The 19756-nt window shown below is 40.0% G+C and overlaps 4 protein-coding genes and 1 long non-coding RNA gene across 7 annotated transcripts; 3 read left to right on the forward strand and 2 right to left on the reverse strand.

Moving 5' to 3' along the window:
• The first annotated feature begins 72 nt into the window (after window positions 1–72).
• On the forward strand, window positions 73–3944 carry LOC116618905. Of its 2 annotated transcripts, none has more exons than XM_032383093.2 (5): window positions 73–250; window positions 1695–1781; window positions 2474–2599; window positions 3160–3379; window positions 3681–3944. In XM_032383093.2, the coding sequence occupies exons 1-5, from the start codon at window positions 223–225 to the stop codon at window positions 3682–3684; spliced, it is 465 nt and encodes a 154-aa protein (XP_032238984.1). In that variant the 5' UTR covers window positions 73–222; the 3' UTR covers window positions 3685–3944. The 2 variants fall into 2 exon arrangements, with proteins under 2 accessions (XP_032238984.1, XP_032238985.1); XM_032383094.2 differs by lacking the exon at window positions 73–250 and adding an exon at window positions 780–896.
• On the reverse strand, window positions 903–1938 carry LOC125573167. Its single transcript, XR_007313981.1, has 2 exons — window positions 1581–1938; window positions 903–1087 (listed from the first exon to the last, which is right to left on the reverse strand). It is a non-coding gene; the product is annotated as an uncharacterized LOC125573167 (long non-coding RNA).
• Window positions 3945–4984: 1040 nt separating the features above from the next.
• LOC5513559 (endothelin-converting enzyme 2) lies at window positions 4985–13995 on the forward strand. The gene is made up of 16 exons (XM_001633749.3): window positions 4985–5834; window positions 6147–6200; window positions 6286–6399; window positions 6963–7043; window positions 7574–7701; window positions 8115–8337; window positions 8716–8814; window positions 9456–9646; window positions 10463–10521; window positions 10697–10751; window positions 10868–10935; window positions 11505–11638; window positions 11945–12010; window positions 12701–12799; window positions 13075–13151; window positions 13370–13995. Exons 1-16 carry the CDS (start codon window positions 5091–5093, stop codon window positions 13497–13499), a joined length of 2322 nt encoding a protein of 773 aa, XP_001633799.2. The 5' UTR covers window positions 4985–5090; the 3' UTR covers window positions 13500–13995.
• Window positions 13996–14109: 114 nt separating this feature from the next.
• Window positions 14110–17015, reverse strand: LOC5513560 (40S ribosomal protein S3a). The gene is made up of 6 exons (XM_001633797.3): window positions 16889–17015; window positions 16511–16614; window positions 15440–15627; window positions 14922–15130; window positions 14670–14779; window positions 14110–14265 (listed from the first exon to the last, which is right to left on the reverse strand). The coding sequence occupies exons 1-6, from the start codon at window positions 16945–16947 to the stop codon at window positions 14144–14146; spliced, it is 792 nt and encodes a 263-aa protein (XP_001633847.1). The 5' UTR covers window positions 16948–17015; the 3' UTR covers window positions 14110–14143.
• Window positions 17016–17142: 127 nt separating this feature from the next.
• On the forward strand, window positions 17143–19694 carry LOC5513597 (ribosomal RNA-processing protein 8). Of its 2 annotated transcripts, none has more exons than XM_032383124.2 (5): window positions 17143–18113; window positions 18427–18496; window positions 18861–18967; window positions 19124–19217; window positions 19448–19694. In XM_032383124.2, exons 1-5 carry the CDS (start codon window positions 17317–17319, stop codon window positions 19562–19564), a joined length of 1185 nt encoding a protein of 394 aa, XP_032239015.1. In that variant the 5' UTR covers window positions 17143–17316; the 3' UTR covers window positions 19565–19694. The 2 variants fall into 2 exon arrangements, with proteins under 2 accessions (XP_032239015.1, XP_001633800.2); XM_001633750.3 differs by having other exon boundaries at window positions 17150–18113; window positions 18427–18556.
• The last annotated feature ends 62 nt before the right edge of the window (window positions 19695–19756 follow it).

Here is a 19756-nt window from a genome sequence, read left to right on the forward strand (position 1 = left end):
GATTCTCTCTAATCCTTTCGCGTGTTTTTCTTGTGGTGACCACTTGCCCTGAACATTCACATGTAGAAAATAGTATGGACAATAACGTATGCTAACGGAGGTGATCAACAATCTTCATTTCTAATCAGATTCAACTGATGCGATCTATAAAGTCTGCAATGAATAAGCCCAGATCTCTATCCTTTGTACACGTGGCGCTTCTCGAAAGATCTTTGCTGTGTCATGTTTGGATTTATTATACCATACTGCGGTATGTTACATAATTGAGCCAAAGGCTTACCATCCTCCCGTTGTTATCATATGAATTATTTCCCGGACATAATTACAAAATAAAGGTCGAATGAAATCTCATAAAGTTTTCTTTGATGTCAATAAATCGTAAAAAGATTTCGGTTTTTTACGATTTATTACGATTTATTGACATCAAAGACAACTTTATGAGATTTCATTCGACCTTTATTTTGTAATAGATCATTTCCGGGAAATAATTCTGATGATAACATCGGGAGGATGGTAAGCCTTTGCTTGGATATTTGCTAAACTCGACTAGCCTCGCCTTTTCATACTTTGTTGTTCCCATGACGTCAACTTTTCGCTTACATGACGTATGATTATTGCCTTCGTATTGGCAATACGTGCTCATGGCTAAATATGCGTTTCACTTCAAACCCTTTTTTTTGGAAAACCCTGAAATTACAAAGAAATATGATGCGCCGTTTTCGAATCCAAGGCCGAGGAGACGTGCGCATGCGCAGTGATGCTCACTGGCGGGTTATGACATCAGTCCAATCTTTGCCCGTCAAATCAATTATTAACGAAAACTGCGCTCTTGATTTTGAAAACAAAATCTTATCAAAAGCTTAGTTAGAATCAAGCAGTTTCGAACTATCTGGAAGGTAAGCTTTTTTAAACCAATTTTTCAGTTTATTTGACACAGACTTTTAAATCTATTCCCACATGGAAAAGAGGAGAACGAGAAATAATTGTAATTTGTGGTGTTGGGAAGCCTCTTCTGGTGGTATGGTTGGCAGGCTTTGTTCCCTGGCGACAACTCGGCAAAGACTGTGATTCAATCTCAAGAGTAGAACTGTTATGGATGGATAAGAGAAGAACAGTATTAAACTTGGGGACAAATTCAGGGACAACAACGGTTTAGCAGGAATTTTCCCTAAGCGGAGTATACTCGACATCTCGTTGGATCTCTTCATTGTTGACAATAAAGTCATTCAACCATAAGACCAGAAACTACAAGGGTCATCTGTCGGTTTTTTATCTAATTGCCATAACATTGAACGAATATGACCGCATTTGAGAAAAGTTTCTTATAAATTAGGATCATAATTGTAGCGACAAGAATTGGACGACTCTTTTGCGAAAACGAAAACATGTCTTTAACACCTGTTGTCTCTTCCATCAATACCTTGGTGCTTAATAGCGAAAATAAAGTAAACTACAGAGCGATAGATTGGATTGCTACAAGTGTGCATCTGGACAGAAAAACCTTGACTTGCCGGATCTAAGAAACGGCTAAGAATGCTTGATAATTAATGCCTAGAGGTTTATACTATGCTGGACCTCACCTTGCGTTTTTCACAGCCCTGAAAAATAATAATCATTATGTGCATGTCCTAGACATCTATTCACACTGTCGTATGCTGCAATCAGGGTCATGGTATCTATTTTGTGTTCTACAGGTGAAATGTGGGCCGTGTTTCTTTGTGTAGCATTCGTCATCTTGTCCCGGGCACAAGCCATCACAGATCCTCTGCCTACCGCTACAAGTAAGTAGAATACAAGGGAAAAACCGGATGAAGGGGACGCACGTAGGTATGTGTTACCATGAAACAACACTTGAGCATGGTTGCACATTCTTGACTGCTTGCAGGCGGTACTCGGTGTTATTATTGCGGAAAACCCTCTCCGCTCGGTGATCGGGCGCCATCTTGTATTCTAAGCCGCGTGGTTCCTGGGGGCGAGGGCAAAAACGGACGCAGGGTTTTCCGCAATAATAACACCGAGTACCGCCTGCAAGCAGGCTAGCACACTCAGAAAGACATAACGCCCCTCTTGCTTGCAAACCGTTTTTACACCGTGCCGAGAAACGAGGACATAATGACGAGGAAACATTCCGCCTATTTTGTTTTATTTCATAACTTTTTCTATATTTAAAGCAATTTCCTTCTTTGGTTATACCAAGTCTGCTTAACAGCCGCTCTAAGTAGGCTAAATTTTGCCGAAGAATCACATAAAAAATTTACACACGAATGTTTCTTATTGTTCAGCTACGTGAGTCAGACGATTGAGGGGAAACAATAAACTAACATTTTGAAATAATGTTATTCATTCCTATTAAACTTGTTTGTCCATAAAAGACAATATGTACCAAGAAACAATGCTTAAACGGGCATTTCGATTCCTCTATATGATAGGATATCCTAAAATCCTTACGCTATTGACTGAACTGTCATTGCAGTCGAACCCTTCTCCATATCCATAAGATGTCCACAGAAGACAGAGTTTCAATACAAGCGGTCAGACGCGTCTGGCGCTGATCTTGTCGTCTACTACGCGTGCGCACCACCTGGGCAAGCTGATGGACGTGAGTATCCTAGCAACGGCACGTGCAATTAGCACGTGAGTATCCTAGCAACAGCATGTCTAATGACCACGTGAACAGCTTTGAGTACATGCGTATCCTAGAAACACGTGCACATAGAGCTCGAGTATCCTAGCAACGACATGTGCACTTTGCACATGAAAAACCCAACGACAGCATGTCTAATGAGCCCTCGAACAGCTTTTGTAATGAGTTCGTGCGTATCCTAGAAACACGTGCACATAGAGCTCGAGTATCCTAGCAACTGCAATATGCACTTTACACATTAGTATCCTAGCAACGACATGCCGTACATGAGTGCCCTAGCAACGGCACGTGTACTTACACTATCTGTACAAGAGTACCCGACAATAGCATGATGTTGAATATCCTAGCAACGACACTTGTGAGCAAGTAAGTATCCTAGCAACGGCACGTGCATTTTGCACGTGCGTATTCTAGCGATGTGAATGTGCTGACACGTGTCGTGGATTCTCGCATTTAACCGCGCACTATTCACGTGAATATACCTGGCTAAGAGTTAATTTCTTTGGTTTACACAGCCGAGATGTCCCAGACTATCCACTGCACTAACAACATGAAAGCCACGTACAGACGAGACCTGATCCCAGACAGCATGAAGAAAGCTGCTGCTGCCATGGCAACCAAGAGGGGTCTTATCTCTACGCCTGGACAGGAGCCAGACTTTGGACTATTCGGAACGGGACCAGATTTCGAGATAAAGAACGGATGCGTGATGGTCTATGCATGCCTGAACCCAAAGTGAGACTTTAAAGGAGTGATTTTTGCGCAAATTATTAATTCCGTACATAACAAAATAGACACAGATTTAGGGCCGTAGCAGCAATATTATTTTAAAAATCATAAAGAAATAACCAGTTCTTGAGGTTTGTGTATTGTCCCCACCCCCCTACCACCACTAATCTTATGTGGTCTGCTACGGTTTTTAGGTTTGTTGTCGTTAAACCTGTGCGCTTCACAGTGCACATGTTTGTATAACTTTGCCTTTTGCAATTGGAATTTTACATTTCTAATCCCCTCTTGCTCCCTGTTTTTTTTTCAGCTAAAGATTTGCTTCCTTCAAGCGCACCTTTTAATCTACTTTGGATTATCAAAACACTCGACATCGCAGATAAATACACAGAAGAATTCTGGAAATAAAAGCACGATGAAGAAGTCGTCGTTTGTACATGAGTTAGACAAACCAGGGGCGGGTATACGGGGAATGGGTTGGTTTAATATCCACCCCTCCCCCTTTTTTGAGAAGAAAATTGGAAAGTTGTTTCTTTTTATTTTGTATAAAATAACAAATAAAGTATAAAACTTATGACCTGACTCTTTAATCCACCAATTTTTGTAATCACTTCTACGAGCCTTCGACCCACAACAGCACGTAGCTGTCGCTGTTGCGTTGTGTCGCGCGCGATATCGCTGTTATTAGTGTGATTAAGCTGGTTGTTAAGGACGCAAGCGCGAGTTCCAGCGGTTCCCGCTCTTTTGCCCTTGAGTTTTGCTAGTGGAAATCAAAAATGTACTCACTTATTATATGCTTGCGTCCTAAAGGACATTCTACAAATAGCTTAAAAATAGACTAAGTGCTTCTACTACGGAGTATCTTATCTTATAGCGCTGGCAGCTGGTGATGATGCATTTTTTGAGTTATACATTCTGAGTGAGCATCTCGTAGTCATGTATCTTATTTAAATGCGACGCTTATTCGTTGTCAGGGGGGAAATAGGAACGATAAATAAGGGAAAAAAGAGGTAAATGGGGATGGAGGGGAAAATGTACATTTGTCTTGGTTGTGTCATTGGTGTTTGTTTAATTTGTAGTTTATCAAAAAAGAATTTTAACTCAATTTTAGCTTGATATCTGGTAAACATTTAGAATAACAGATAAAGGAAAAAGATGTGGACATTTTTTGTTTATTCCTTGATACACACTCTAGAGAGTCCCATGTGAGAAATTCGCTGAAAGATACGATAATAATAAGCGTTTAATTGTGGTAGGCTTACTACTGAGAAACCTAATAATGGATTTAAGAAACTCAGTAAACCATGGAATACCTGTTCTAGAACAATACTTCTGGTTTTATTTATGTCTGGTGTTTTATTGACGGTGTTTTCGACCATTGTCTCCCTTAATGTTACATTTCTTTATTTTCTTTATTTTATTATTATTATTACTTTTTTGGCTGCTTGACAGATATTCACTTTTTTTTGAACTTATCACGTGTAAAAAATCAAAAAGTGCAAGACACGTACTACGCATGCGTGAGCCTGGGGTCAGACCTGGCCTATAAGCGAACACCAAAATGATGTAATAAACGTTTTGCTTGTATTACAATGAATAATTGATCGAAATCAACAAACGTTCTTTTGGTCAACGAAACAATCCACCAGTAGTCTATTAAGTACCACACAAATTCTAGTTGAATTTGTGGATTTTAGGGTGTTCAAAGGGAACACCGGAGATGTCAGGGAAACGAGAACGATCTAGCCCTGAGGATAACGGCAAAAACAGGGAGTCATCATCTTTCTTTGGCCCGAGGTTCATCGCGATTACCGGTATCCTAACCGTCTTGCTTGTCATTGGCGTCGTTCATGTAGCAACAAGTGAAAACAAGAAGACGTATTTTGACGAGCTATTAAGCACAGGAGGTGCTATCCGTTCCGCTCGTTTTGCAAGAAACTATGATGAGAATAGAGACATTAAAGGTGGCGTGTGCCACACCAAGGATTGCTATAGTGTAGCTAGACATATCAATGATTCTATTGACTTTTCCGTTAGTCCTTGTACCGATTTTTATCAATTTGTATGCGGTGGTTGGATGCAGAAGAATCCTATTCCACGGAGTTCATCAACTTATTCGACTTTTACCAAGCTGAACACTAAGGTAGAGAAATCCCTTAGGGGTATTCTAGAAGAAGGTATCTCAGCAATTCCAGGCGCCAGCAAAAAGCTCATGCGCATGCCCAGTGATGTGTACGAGTCGTGTATGGACCTGGGTACGATTGACAAGTTGGGCGATCAGCCAATCAGGGACATGATTAAGGAGATCGGATCGTGGAGCTTGGAAAAAGGCTGGGTCGAGAAGGACTGGGACCTAAGCGAGACGTTGCTGTATATTCATAAGAAGTATACCTCTGCGGGGGGTCCTTTGTTCTCGGTTCACGTCAGCGATGATCCGATCAAAAACACCAGGCATATTATCGAGGTGAGAACTGCTGGCGATACTGCAGATGAAGGCGCAGCTGTTTTCGAATGATTATGTTATTCTAGCAAACGATTATGATCATGATGACGATGATCATGTAATGCAACTCATGTCTGACAATGGAAACACGACTTTGAATAAAGTGTTTGTTTTTGTAAAGAAATGAAAACTGGAAAACCCGAAGAAAAAAACCCTTCCTGAACTCACATTGGAACAGGGAATTGAACCTGAAACCCAGTTGTGTGAGGCATAGGCACTACAGAGCAATGTCAAATGGCTCTTCATTAATGCATTTGATTATTTATTTTATAGATTGACCAAGCAGGGCCAAGCTTGTCGAGAGAAGTGTACACAGATAGCCCTAAGGTACGTTTACTCATTCTCTATATAACCAGCTGGGATAGATTTGACATGATAAAGCTTATAATTCCTTCACATCATTGTGCATTAGATTATCAAGGCCTACAAAAAGTACATCATAGACGTGGGAACGCTACTGAGAGGAAAAGAGGCCATGGAGAAATATGCCCAGGAGATTATCGACCTCGAGACCAAACTAGCTAACGTGAGTGTCTTGTCATCCAGGGGCCACCTAAATGGACCCTCAAAAAGCAATAAAAAGATAATACTTCCATGCCTTAGATTTTGTTCAAAGTAGTAGCATTATCATATTTTTTTTTGTTTACGGATTGCTTATAATTTAAAATAATTTGCTCTATTCGCTTGCAAAACATTTTAATGATGTCCCATGCTGGCCTCCAAGGACTATCAAGTAGGTTTTGTTCTGTAACCCAAAGATGATCATGATGGCGGCGATGACAATGACAAATATTATGTGAAGATGGTGACTATAATGACAGTAATGATGGTGTAATCTTGATGATGCTTGATGCCAATTATGATAATGATGGCAATGATAAAATGTGGATGGCGTGATGATGATAATGATGACGTGTACAATGGTTATGATTATCATTATCATCACCTTGATGATGCATTGCTGATGGCATGATAATGATGATGATGATAAAAAAACTTGGATGAAAATAATCATGCTGATGATGTCCTATTACAGCAGAACGATGGTGACAGTAATGATTTATCTGTATAACAATTCCTCATCAATAGATAAGCGTCCCAGATGCAGACAAAACCGAGACTTGGTTCAACAGAATGACAATCAAAGATCTAATGAAAGAAGCTCCGGGGGTAAGTTCACATGTGCCTGCTTTGGAGGAATGACAAGAAAAGCAATGAGTATGTGATATTCTTGATAGTTGTTTGTCCTGCTGCTGTTGCTGACCTCCTGTAATTGGATGGTGCTTTTATTGCAGTACGATTGGTTGGATCATCTATGAATGTAACGTTTGATTGGATGGTGTTTTTTACTGCAGTATGATTGGTTGGATCATCTGAATGTAACGTTTGATTGGATGCTGGTTTTTACTGCAGTGTGATTGGTTGGATCATCTAAATGTAACGTTTGATTGGATGGTGCTTTTATTGCAGTATGATTGGTTGGATCTTCTGAGTGTACGTTTCATTGGATTGTGTTTTTTACTGCAGTATGATTGGTTGGATCATTTGGGTGTACCGTTTCATTGGATGGTGTTTTTTACTACAGTATGATTGGCTGGATCATTTGAATGCAACGTTTGATTAAATGGTGTTTTTTACTGCAGTATGATTGGTTGGATCATCTGAATGTAACGTTTGATTGGATGGTGTTTTTACTGCAGTATGATTGGCTGGACCATCTGAATAAAATGTTTGCGCCAGAAAAGATCAAGGATTCTGAGCAGATAATTGTCCCTGCCCTGCCTTACCTCAAGAAGATGATCAAGTTAATAGAAAATACGCCTAAAAGGTGAGGCACCTCAGTACATGGATGGAAAATAAAGTGTCAAAACAATGATATTTCTATTAAGAGGCGCCATTCTTGGGTTCAATTGGCTGCTTGGGAGAGTCTAGCTACTCATCTCGATCACTTTGTCGGGCTTCGTGGCGTATTTAGCAAGATCTAATGAAGAATTAAACAAACAGAAAAGGTAGTCGATACCAAACAAAATTGAAAACCATTTAACTCAACTATTTGGATTAGTTTGCTATTGGCAGTTGGGATATTCAAATCTCTTAATAATAAAAAGAGAGGTGTCTATATTTAGAAAATTGTTTCCAATAATTTGGTGGTGTTTTAAGGCTGCCTGGTGGATAGCCTGCATTGCCGGCTATTGGACTTTTGAAAAGAATTCCGATGTGTAACGCTAATTTTTTTCTCAGAGTTCTGTCTAACTATGTCGTTTGGAACGTGATCCAAGACGAGGTCTCATTCCTATCCAAACCGTACCGTGATGTGCGCCTGCGATACAGAGAAAGGGTACTGGGCAGCAAAGGTCACAAGAAGCGCTGGAAGACATGCGTGATGTACACCAATGAGCTAGTGGGAGACGTGCTGGGGGCGGCGTACATACAGCATCATTTTGATCAGCACAGCAAGAATATCGTGAGTGGGGAGGACGGGGGGTTATTATATATATAATATATATAACAACATCGTGTATAGGGAGACATGCTTGGGAATCCAGTAATCTTTGCGAGCATCACTCCCCAGATATCTCTGAAAAAAACGCATATGATTTTGTGACGGTCCAAGTACGAAAGCGCCGGACACAGGAACAGAATTTTGAGCGGGAAAAAACGTAACAATGTCCCTACTGCACTTCTCTTATCAGAAGCTAACGTGGCAACGAAGAAGTAAAAAAAAATACATATATAGTCAACGTCCTTATTAAAGTAATTGCATCATTTTTCACACGGCTGGACACGCCCCTGCCAAGCTAGTGCCGGCTGTGCGACTTATGCTGAATTTTGATGATTTCAGGCACGAGATATGATCAAAGAAGTGCGACAAGCATTCAAAGACAACGTAAATTCCATCCCGTGGATGGACAAAACCACCAAGATAGCTGTATCCGAAAAGGTGAATCACTATAAACAACAACCATAAGAGGGTTTTTAACGCTTTTTTCGATTCTGTTATCCCTTAGGGTTAACAATTCGACCAATTGCTATTCCTAACGGTGTGTTTAATGTATTTTTTTCGATTCTGCTAGCGCTTAGAGTTAAAAAGTCATTCGACCACACCCAAATTGCTATCTCTTGGGGTAAAAAGTTTTGTTGAAAACGCCCCCAAGGTGCCATCCCTTAGGGTTAAAATCGGTTTTGCTGAGATAACCCCCGTCTGTTTTTATCGGCTCCCCAGGACAAAAACTAAACCAGGAAATGTATGTACAAGAATGCTTTGTGTTTCCTTTAAATATATTGGCATTTTGCACGAGGATTTCCATACATAATTGAATTGTTTGCAGGAACAGAGAGAAAAGCTTAAATAATGTCCCACCTGAATACCCTTACTTCCCAAGTCAACCTGAAAAATCAAAAGCGCTACCATTAGAATTAATATTATAATACATTTTAGCGTTCAGGGTCCCCAAATGGTCCCGTAAAATCAGTCAAGGATTGGGGACAAGCAATCATAAGCGGTCATATCCCTTCGCTAGCATCATGTTGCATGCTCGCGCACCCTCATAGCTGTTTCTTGATCGTTGCTTTTCTAACCAGGCCGACTCCATGAAAGACGAAGTCGGATATCCAGCATATCTGAAGGGCGGCAAAAAGTTCATAAAGAGATTCAAAAAGTACAAGGGTGTTACCATGAAGAACAACGCTCTGTTTGCCAACAGGATTGCTATTCTCAAGATGGCACACAAAAGGATGCTAAAGAAGTTGCGAAAACCCGTCGATAAAGAGGAGTAAGTGGAACCGCCCAATAGGGAACTTGCGCTAAGAGATCACGTGACTGTTTGGGTGGGAAACTTGCGCGCGCTCAGGCTTTTAGTGTAGTGTCAAAATTACAGTAACAAAAAGCAACTTATTCAGCGCTGACGAAAAAAGCCAGAATTCATTTTTTTCAGAAGGGATTTAGTTTCATTTAAATATTTTATTTTTTTGTCGTTCTCTGGTGTGACGGGCGCAGTCATTTCTGTTTTTTTGTTGATTATTTTGTTTTAAATTCGCCACCCAGAGAGGTCACGTGATCTGTTAGCGCAAGTCCCCTAAGTAATTGCAACACTGTTATGCTGATGAAGGTTTCATATGAGCGCACGTGGAATCACAGGTTCCCTAGTGTGTTAGGAGGGTGTCAGTGTATGGGGATCACACCACAGGTGGCCCAGGATGCTAGCGCGCCAGCGTATGTGGGGTTCTAACCACAGGTAGCCCAGTGTGTAAGTGTATGGGGCCTCTAACCACAGGTAGCCCAGTGTGTTAGCGGGTCAGCGTCCACTGGTTTCCAGGTTATAGGGTATTCTAAATTAAGATTCATTAGGATTTTAAATGTAAAGCGCTTAAATATAATAAGCTATAAGTATTATATTTTAGAGTTCTACACAGTATGGCAAGAGCAAAGCACATGACAGTGACAATATTTTTTATGTTTTCTTTATCCGGGGCTTCCCTGAAATATAACCAATATCATCTCCCTCCCTCCCAAAAGTATTCCCTCAAAACATATTACTCGTTTATCGCCCCTAAAAGAGTAAAAATTGATTTTTTTTTTTTCATGGCAGATGGCCAATGGATCCTCAAACCATCAACGCTATGTACAGCTTCAACGAAAACGAGATGAGTAAGTCAAAAAATAACAGCCTTTTCCCTATGATACTTTATATATAACACTTTAATATCACCTCCTCTGATTCTATATAATACTTTAATATAACCCCCTCTGTTATATTCATAACGATTTAATTTCATCTTTAATATCGTCATCTTAACTCAATTTAACGTCCATTTATTTCCAGTCATTCCAGCGGCCATCCTACAGCCTCCGTTCTTCTACCCAAAAGGAAGTCCAAGGTAACTATAACGAACTCGAAACGTTTTCTTTCAAACGCACTCTCTTTTCACTTTTTTATTGTATGAAATTTAGAGCGCATGTCACCCCAGGTTTGACTAATTCCCGCTCTGTTCAGCTCTCTCAGTTTTGGCGCCATTGGGTCCATCCTTGGTCACGAGATGACCCACGGATTCGACAACACAGGTATGGACAACCTTTCTAAGGCGTACCAGCTTAGTCACTTACTAGAGTTTTTAGTGGGTTTCCTGTGGTCGAAGATGAAGCGTGAAGCAGCTGAGGATCCTGTGACTTTACAACCATAGAAAACACAGTAGCTGATCTAGGGGGAGGGTTGAGGGGGTTTAAACCCCCTCCCCCCTCCTTTGGGCTGCCAGAAAGCCATATGTTATAAAAAAATTACCCCCTCCCCCCTATGTCACTAAGCAAACAGCTAACAAAAAGCTAGATCCGCCAATTAAAAACTTGGGTGTGGGCGCCTTCGACTATAGAAATATGACAATACGGGCTGAAAACAAACGAATACCTCTACCACCACAAAATGGACGAGTTGCGCAATCAGTTCTTACACCACCGAGAAACTTGTCCTTACTAACGGGTTGTTTCTATTAAGTTGGGCTGAACACAAAATGTTATGGAGCTCCTGCTAGAAAGCTTAAAGTTTGAAGTCTGAGAACAGTCCTTGGGATCAAGCTGTCCATATTACGAGTAGTTAAACAGATTTCACAAATAGGGCCAATCTCTTATACAAACAGGTCGCAAATTCAACAAGAATGGCGAGCTCACGACATCCAATTGGTGGTCTGACGGATCGCTTAAGGGGTTCGACGAGAAAGCCAAGTGCATCGAGAATCAGTATTCACAGTACAAGGTTGACGGGAAATACCCGGTAACCTATAGCTATACAGTATTAAGCAATGCATTCAAATAACCCGTGCGACATAATGTCCAAATAATAATTGGTAAACCAAATACGCCATGAAGCCCACTTTTTCGATAAGGTCCAATATGAGGCCATGTGGCCAAAAACCCGGTAAGCCTTGATGCCCAAGCACCCGGTAAGCTATGTAATGAGCCACTTGTATATTTACCCGATGAGTCATCTAAATTTGTATCGTCACTGATCATGGATAGGAGGTGCGTCTGACAGCATCATAATATTTTTGTTTTGGCTCATGATCAATTTGTGTTTCAGCTCAATGGAAAACTAACTTTAGGAGAAAACATAGCCGACAACGGTGGCTTCAAGTCATCGTATAGGGTGAGCATTACACAAATTAAAGCGCTTCTTTCAGCTACCATTTTGTCATCCTAGCAAAGTACCAAGTGTGAGAAAGAAGCATCCATTTCCTTCGGCTGATTTGGGAGCAAATTCGATATTTTCGATTTCATTCCAGGTGGTCATTTTTATATTTTCTCTCTTACTGCCCTTACTGTCGAATCCGTTGTATCGCGAATCCGTTGTTTTTAAAAACACGATTTGCTTTGGTTTTCTCTTCCGTCAGTAAAACCATTCTGAGCCAATCAAAGTCTCGCTTTGTGCACTACTTCCCTAGCTTTCCTCTGGACGGAAACCAGACAGTGTCGCGACAGAAAGCCGGGCAAATGCACTAGGCGAGAAGAGATGACAAGAATCTGATTGGCTTATAATAATTTGACTGGCGGAACAGAAAATCCCAAAAGACAAAAACAAATCGATGTTTGAAAATGCGGCACGTGGCTATACAACGGATTCGGCAGTAATGTCTTTGAATATCAAAACAGCGCCGTAGCAGGGGGTGGGGCACTGGGGCGACGTGCTTCCCCAATATTTCCAAAAATTATAAGGAAAGGATCAGAAGAGGCGTGGCCATACCCCAAATATTTTCTTGATGTTTCTGTATTTGGTACACGCAGTAATTATATTGTAGTTTGGTATCCATTTCAAGCAGGTTACTTTATTCATCTACAGGCATACCATAACTGGTTGAAAAAGAAGGGTGATGAGACGTGGAGCTTGCCCGGATTAAACTTGACAAGCGAACAACTGTTCTACGTTGGCTTTGGTCAGGTACGAGGCCCATGATTCCTTTCGGTAATTGCAAAAAGAGTTGGAGGCTTGGGTAGAGAGCCAGGTGAAAGAATTATGGGATCGCCTGGCTGAACAGAACCAACATCGCTTGACCGCAAAGAACAGAGCCAAGAACATGCCTTGTCCACCCAAACGATCCCATAATTCCTTCCACCAAGTCCACCAGGTTCTCGAACCTAGTCCCCTACTCGAATTGTGCCTGTGAAGAAACATTATATCCATGACGTTATGTGTTTTCGGTTGTTTCTTTACAGGCATATTGCAGCAACAGTAGATCCACCGAGCAATACCTGGCAACTCTCAGCGACAGGCATTCAGAGGAGAAATTCAGGTGAGAGACCAGCGTGGGTAAAACCCCTTCGCCACCACATTGCCTCTGTCCTCTGGCCAACTGAGTGAGGATTGAGGCTGCGTTATCAATGTAGGGTTAAACAGTTGCTCTTTTTGTTTTCTCTATTAGCGCGCGTTGACCAATACATGAGTTGTACCATGAGTTTTGTACTCTTAGCAAAAATAGTCCCTTACACACGTTATGTTGTATCTCCTTAGGGTTATAGGGACGTTATCCAACTCGTACGAGTTTTCCAAGGCGTTCGGTTGCCGACCAGAGGCTCCAATGAACCCCGTCACTAAATGCTCAGTTTGGAGCAACGATGGACTCTTGGATCTCGGACATTGATAATCGCGCATGTGATGATCACGTGGATGACTTCCGTCCCTGCTCATGACCAAATGACCTTCACTCTTGATGGAGCACTGGGGACGAATATGATCACATGACCACGAACGCCCTTGTCATCCTCACATTCAAGGGTCCACCCCTCTCATTTCTGCGGGCAAGAAGTCGCAACATCCCATAACTTACTTTTTTGATCTTGTTAGAAAATGAGCTAATGATCAATGGAAAAAATGATTTGAGCTTCTCCTTTTGATCGGGTTTCTTTTGTGTTCTCTAACCACGTACTCGTGGTACTTGCGTATAGCAAACTTGTATATCACATTCATGCTATGATAGCATATATTCTTTGCATATAGCAAACCAGTATGTCACAATTTCTACGCTATAATAGTGTATTTTTTTTGCATTTAGCAAACTAGTATGCCACTTTGAAAGTGTCAGATTTGTACGTGGATTTTATCATGCACCATAAAAATAAAATCTTGAACTTACTGAAGATGTCAGGCTATCGTGTTGCATTCTAAACAACCACGCAGATGTTTGCATATTTGACACCAGAGTGATCAGGTGATGCGATGGCGAGACTCAAACAACAACAAAAAACGACAGCAAGATGGACTGGTAATTTATTTCACATTAGACATTCAAACTGTATCCTGGATTGGGGGCTCAAATCCCTCCCTGTCAATCTTGGTTCCCGTCTCATCTGTGGTGGTGGTCGTGGCGTGAGAGGAAGCTTCCCCATGCATCTCCATCAGCTTGCCGACTAGAAATAAAAACAAAGTCAAATCAGTCTTACCAATAATCTTGCTGGCATTTACATACTGATATTTAGGGTATTCTGCAAAGTAACGCTCACTTATACAACAAAATTAATTATGAGTTTTGTTTGCAAGCACCGAAAATAAAGATACTGTATAAAAATAGAGATACTGTATAATTGAGTATCATAAAATCCATCTTTCTGTCCTGTGGTAGGGGCATGTTAATGGTTAAGAGTAATTATGTCAATAGACACCTCACTTTTATACAAGAGCATGATTACCTTGGAAGATGAAACAAGCAACTGTAAAAAGGAATATTACTTTTCTGGGGACTAAGATGCTTTCTTGGAAGGAGCAGAGTATCTACAGTAGCTGTTTCTAAGTCTAACAGATCAGTTTTACTCACTGTCGAACTTGGGTTTCTTGAGAACCTTGACCTTGCGGATGTGCACATCATGGAGAGGATAGATGGACTGGCAGGACTTCTCAATGTCTTTACCAATGCTGTCTGGGATCCTGAAATAAAAGAGAGGAAAATCTGTGAAATCCAAGTGAAGATTAAAAACCTGAGACATCTGGTTTAAGAAGAATGTAGTGACATTTTCGGTCTCCCCATTTAGTTACTAAATTCAAGGGGGAATAAGCAGACAGCACTCACAGTTTGTTGACGACTTCCTTTAAGTCATTGGTGCTGACTTCACGGGTGATGATGTCCACCATCTTCTTGCGGATGGCCTTGATCTGGGTGTGCTTGGCGTAGGCCGTCTTCTTGATCTGATTCTGTCTTCTCTTGGTGAACCCAATGCAGAACATACGCAAGAGATACCCATCTGTGGTCTTGACATCAACAGCTGCCTCAATAAGGGTCTACAACAACAAATTGATTGTGTTTCATAAGTCTAATGTAAGACAGTTCCTTAACTCTTATAATAAGACAATTACTGAGGGTGCCCATTTGTGTGAAAGTCGGCTAGGGCAAAGGTTAAAAACACACACAAACAAAGACATTAGACTGCACTAACCACAAAGTGTTTTCTCTAGGTTACAAAAGAACAAAACAAAAAACACTAAAAGACAGATTAGGTGTGCAGGATAAGAAATTGTTAGTAATAGAGTAAAAGAAATGTCAAATACTGAAGCAGTGCATAGACAAAGTGTTTGTACTATAGTCATTACCTGCCATTTCTTCACAAGCGATCTCAGCTTGTCAGTGGTCATGTTCATGCCATGGAAGTTGGTGAGGCAGTTACGTCCTTGCACCTCCTCACACATGAGCTTGAACTTTCTGAATGCAATCTCATCGTTCTGGAGATCAGCCAGGGAGACCTCAAAGACACGTCCCTTCAGGCCATCAGAGGCAATCTCTGCAAAAAAGTTGTTATTTTTCTTAGAGTCTACATTTCAGTGCAAGCAGCAAACATTCTTTGTTGTTGCACTCTCTGCTTACCATAATACTACCATTACCTTTGCATCCTTACATTAAACAAGGACATTTCTTTGCATTAGTTTGTTTCAAACATGCATGTTTTGTTGAGAATTTGTTGTTTACAATTGGCAGAAAAAGATAATAGTACAAACATTCAAAACAAACACAAAACGGGCTTGTTAGAAGCATAAAAATTTTTTTTATGGAAATGGATGGGCACAAATAGTTGTATTTTTTATCCAACTTCTGCCAACACACTAAGTATGATTGTTTGCATGAGTGTTGTTCTGACATGTCATGAGCGTTTTGCATTATTATCCTTGTTGTTGCAAAGTTGTACAGTCAATTGTGCCATAAAAAACAAGAATAGCTAGCCATAACGGTCCTTTTATTTAACCAGGTAAAAACCTGTCAGCAGGGTAGCAAATGACTTATAACAATTAATAACTCATTTGAAACATGTAAAGATAAATCAATATTATAAGGAAGGACCCATTATTTGAGAATGTTAATAAAAGTAAAAATATATATGTATATATCCATATTACACTGGCAAAATGCTTTGTTTGAAACTTGAAGATTTTTTTTTTAAATCTTAGTTATGTATCATAAGTAATTTTTTTACTTTTTATTTTATCTCTTTATTATCTATTTGATATATATTGTATTTATTTTTTTATTTTACGAAGTTTTTTATTATTTTACAAGTCGCAATTCCTGCATGGGGCAAAGGCAAATATGAAAAAAATGCTATATATATGACACGAAGAGACGTACAATATGTTAACGCGAAACCATAGGCTAGAGGTAGTATTTCTTACTTGTTCCAGCAGTCCTGGTGACTACAGTCTTGCCAATCTGACGGATGTTGAACATCGACGGAGCCTTCACATCATACCAGTCCTTCTTAGTAAAAGGGTCGACGCTAAAAAGCAACAAATTAACTCCACTTAGCTATCAAATCTCCAGAGGTGTGAATAGGAATACATGCAGCGCCATTATGAGAATTAGAACTGAAAAACTTTCAAGAGAAGCAGCATGTATTACGACTTGGGATCATGGTTCGAACGAGACCCTCAACTTGAATCCGTTTCAATCGAGCCCCAAATTCCACCATCAGAGCAAGAACACATAAGGAAAGCGTCGAATGAGAGTAAAAGTATGTAAATATGTGTATTTAACGACGAATAAAGCCTTACATCTTCTTCTTAACGCCTTTCTTTCCCTTAGTCAGGCGCTTGTTTTTTCCCACGGCCATGTTGTTCGCCGATGGAGAAGCAAAAGAGGAAGGACTAGCCTCGATCCGACGCTAAATCCCTTCTAGTACCACAGGGAGTCCGTGCACCCTAAACTGAATGTATTTTATGTAATTGACACAACTAGGGAGGGTTTTGAGCTTTGTCGTAAAAACATAATTCTAACAACTCTAACATAAGTCGCAACACATCTTTTACAAGATTTTTGTTAAAAATTTCCGACGCTGTTTACTTTACCGTTGCGGGCTGCCTGTGTTGAAGATAATTCAAAATGGCGGACAAAACACGGGTATTTACTTCAAGGGGCAAACGAAGCTCGAATTAGCCGAAAATTCCTAAATATTATTCCCAATTTGTTTTCTACTAGGAAAATGTTTGAAACAGGCGACTGGGGAGGCTCAGATCAGAAGCAGGATCATCTTATTTATGGGCTTTTTGGAGAAATTTCTGCTAATGAAAATGAAGCTGCTGCAGCGATCAAATCGAAGGAGAAATCAGAGGAGTCAGCCGAAAATACAAGAAAAAAGAGAAAACACAGAGGTAATACAAAGCGTAAAAAGACATTAGGCACCGATAGCTTAGCCAATAGTGACAGCATTTTGAGTAACATAGAAGCTGACTCGGAAGCTGTTGGGTTGGGAAAAACAAAGAACAACAAGCGTATAAAGCAAGGAGACAACGAATCAAACACTAAAATGGGACACCAAGTCATGAGTGAAAAGCCCCCAAAAGCGATCAAGGGAGAAAGTTATAAGAAGGATGAATATGAATTGAAATCTGGCAATTCTCAAAGTCATAAAAAGACAAGAAAAAAGAAGAAGAAATCAAGCAATGAAGAGGAGGGATTAAAAGCCCAGACAGATGAAAATCAAGCAAAAGAGTTGACCAAAGATGATGTGTTGACTCGTCCAAATTCTTATTATGATACTTTACCCCCTGTACAGCCTGTAAAGAAGGCCAGTCTTGGAGAGAAAATGAAAAGCAAACTTGAGTCATCAAGGTTCCGTTGGATAAACGAGCAGTTATACACAACAAGTGGTGATCATGCATTGACAATGTTCTCAGCTGAGCCTGCACTGTTTGATGTTTACCACAGAGGATTCAGAACTCAAGTTGAGCATTGGCCAGTGAATCCAGTCAATGTGATTATTCAGTGGCTACTGGAAAGGTATGATACTGTGAATAACACCAAATCATTGTATAAACTTTCTTGATTGCTATACAGTTATGTTAGGTATGTAAGTGAACATTCAGTCCTTTGATAGGCATGCTGAAGGTGAAGGGGGGATTGGTGTAACTAGAAGCCACAAGACTACATGCATATCATCATTTTACTTTTCCAGTATAATCAGCCAATTTCTTGTGTGACAGTACATACCTGAGCATTAAAATATACTATTATTGGGAACCCACTTCCATCAAGTACAGTATATAGTACATTTGTGTGATGTAAAATTATGTTAAAATTCTTTCTTGTCTAGGCCTGTGTCCCTGATTGTTGCCGATTTTGGTTGTGGTGATGCCCTTATAGCTCAAACTGTTCCTAACAAGGTGCATTCCTTTGATTTGGTGGCAAAGAATGATCTTGTGACAGCATGTAACATGGCTAATGTAAGGTGATACATATATCATAGGAAGGAAGAGGGAAATCTTCTAGGTATTGGAAAATTGAAGACTAAAAACAGGAATCTGTCTAAAAGACAACATGTGATTTGAAAAATACATGTGAATTGTGCTGTCTGTTTTCAAGTGTCTGGATAATTTACCTACTTTGGATAGAATTAACTGAACTATAACATACAGTATTGGTCCCATATTCCTTGCATTGTTTTTACTATACCTCAAACATTCAAAATTGTTCAACAGTTCCTATGGTTCATCAGAATTTGTCCTTTAATCTGCACTTTTGCTCTAGGTACCTCTTGACTCCAGTAGTGTTGATGTTGCCATCTTTTGTTTGTCATTGATGGGGACTGATTTACAAAACTATCTATTGGAAGCTCACAGAGTACTAAAGAAAGGGTGAGACAATTTTTACAGAGTACAGGCCTTTGAAGTGTATTTTTTTCTAATTCTTAAAAAAATATGTTTTTTTTTTATGAAAGTGAGCCTTTTTTTGATGGACACAAGGGAAGGATAGCCTTACACTACTGAAAAAATTATTTATTTTTTTTGCAGTGGGATTTTAAAAGTTGCAGAGGTGGTCAGTAGAGTCGATCCTGAAGCATTTGTGGATTCTCTCAGTCAGCTTGGATTTAGATTAGAGTCAAGGGTAAGCAAAAAGTTTATATGAATGGGTTTATCTAATATGCTTTTTTTTTCTCTTTTCTGTTCCCCTTCTTTACGTATATTTACTAAGCAGCCTTTGGGTTTTTAGAGCTTTAAGTGTTATCCAGTCACTTTGTTAGCAAATTCCAATAGCAGTTCCTAGGGCTGAGTTGGGAGGAATAATTTTGGCGGAGCATATTTTTTCAAGAACTACACTAATCTTCACTTTTTCAGGATGAGTCCAACAAGATGTTTATTCTAATGGATTTCACGAAGGTGAAGAGGAAGATGCCAGACTGTGCTGAGCTCTTAGGGCTCAAACTTAAACCATGCATATACAAAAAGAGATAGTCATCTGATAAAAAGTTTTTTTTGTAAGGGACATTAAATGAATGGCTATTGATTTTTAGATTTGTTTATGATAGTATAGAAAAAACAAATGTGAGCACTATTGTTTACAAAAATAAAACTGCAAATCAAATACTGACCCTACTGGTAATTTTTAAAATATTTTTTTTAGAATATTTGGGGAGGGGATGTGCC

Source organism: Nematostella vectensis, chromosome 10, assembly GCF_932526225.1.
Source record: "Nematostella vectensis chromosome 10, jaNemVect1.1, whole genome shotgun sequence".
NCBI lineage: Eukaryota > Metazoa > Cnidaria > Anthozoa > Actiniaria > Edwardsiidae > Nematostella > Nematostella vectensis.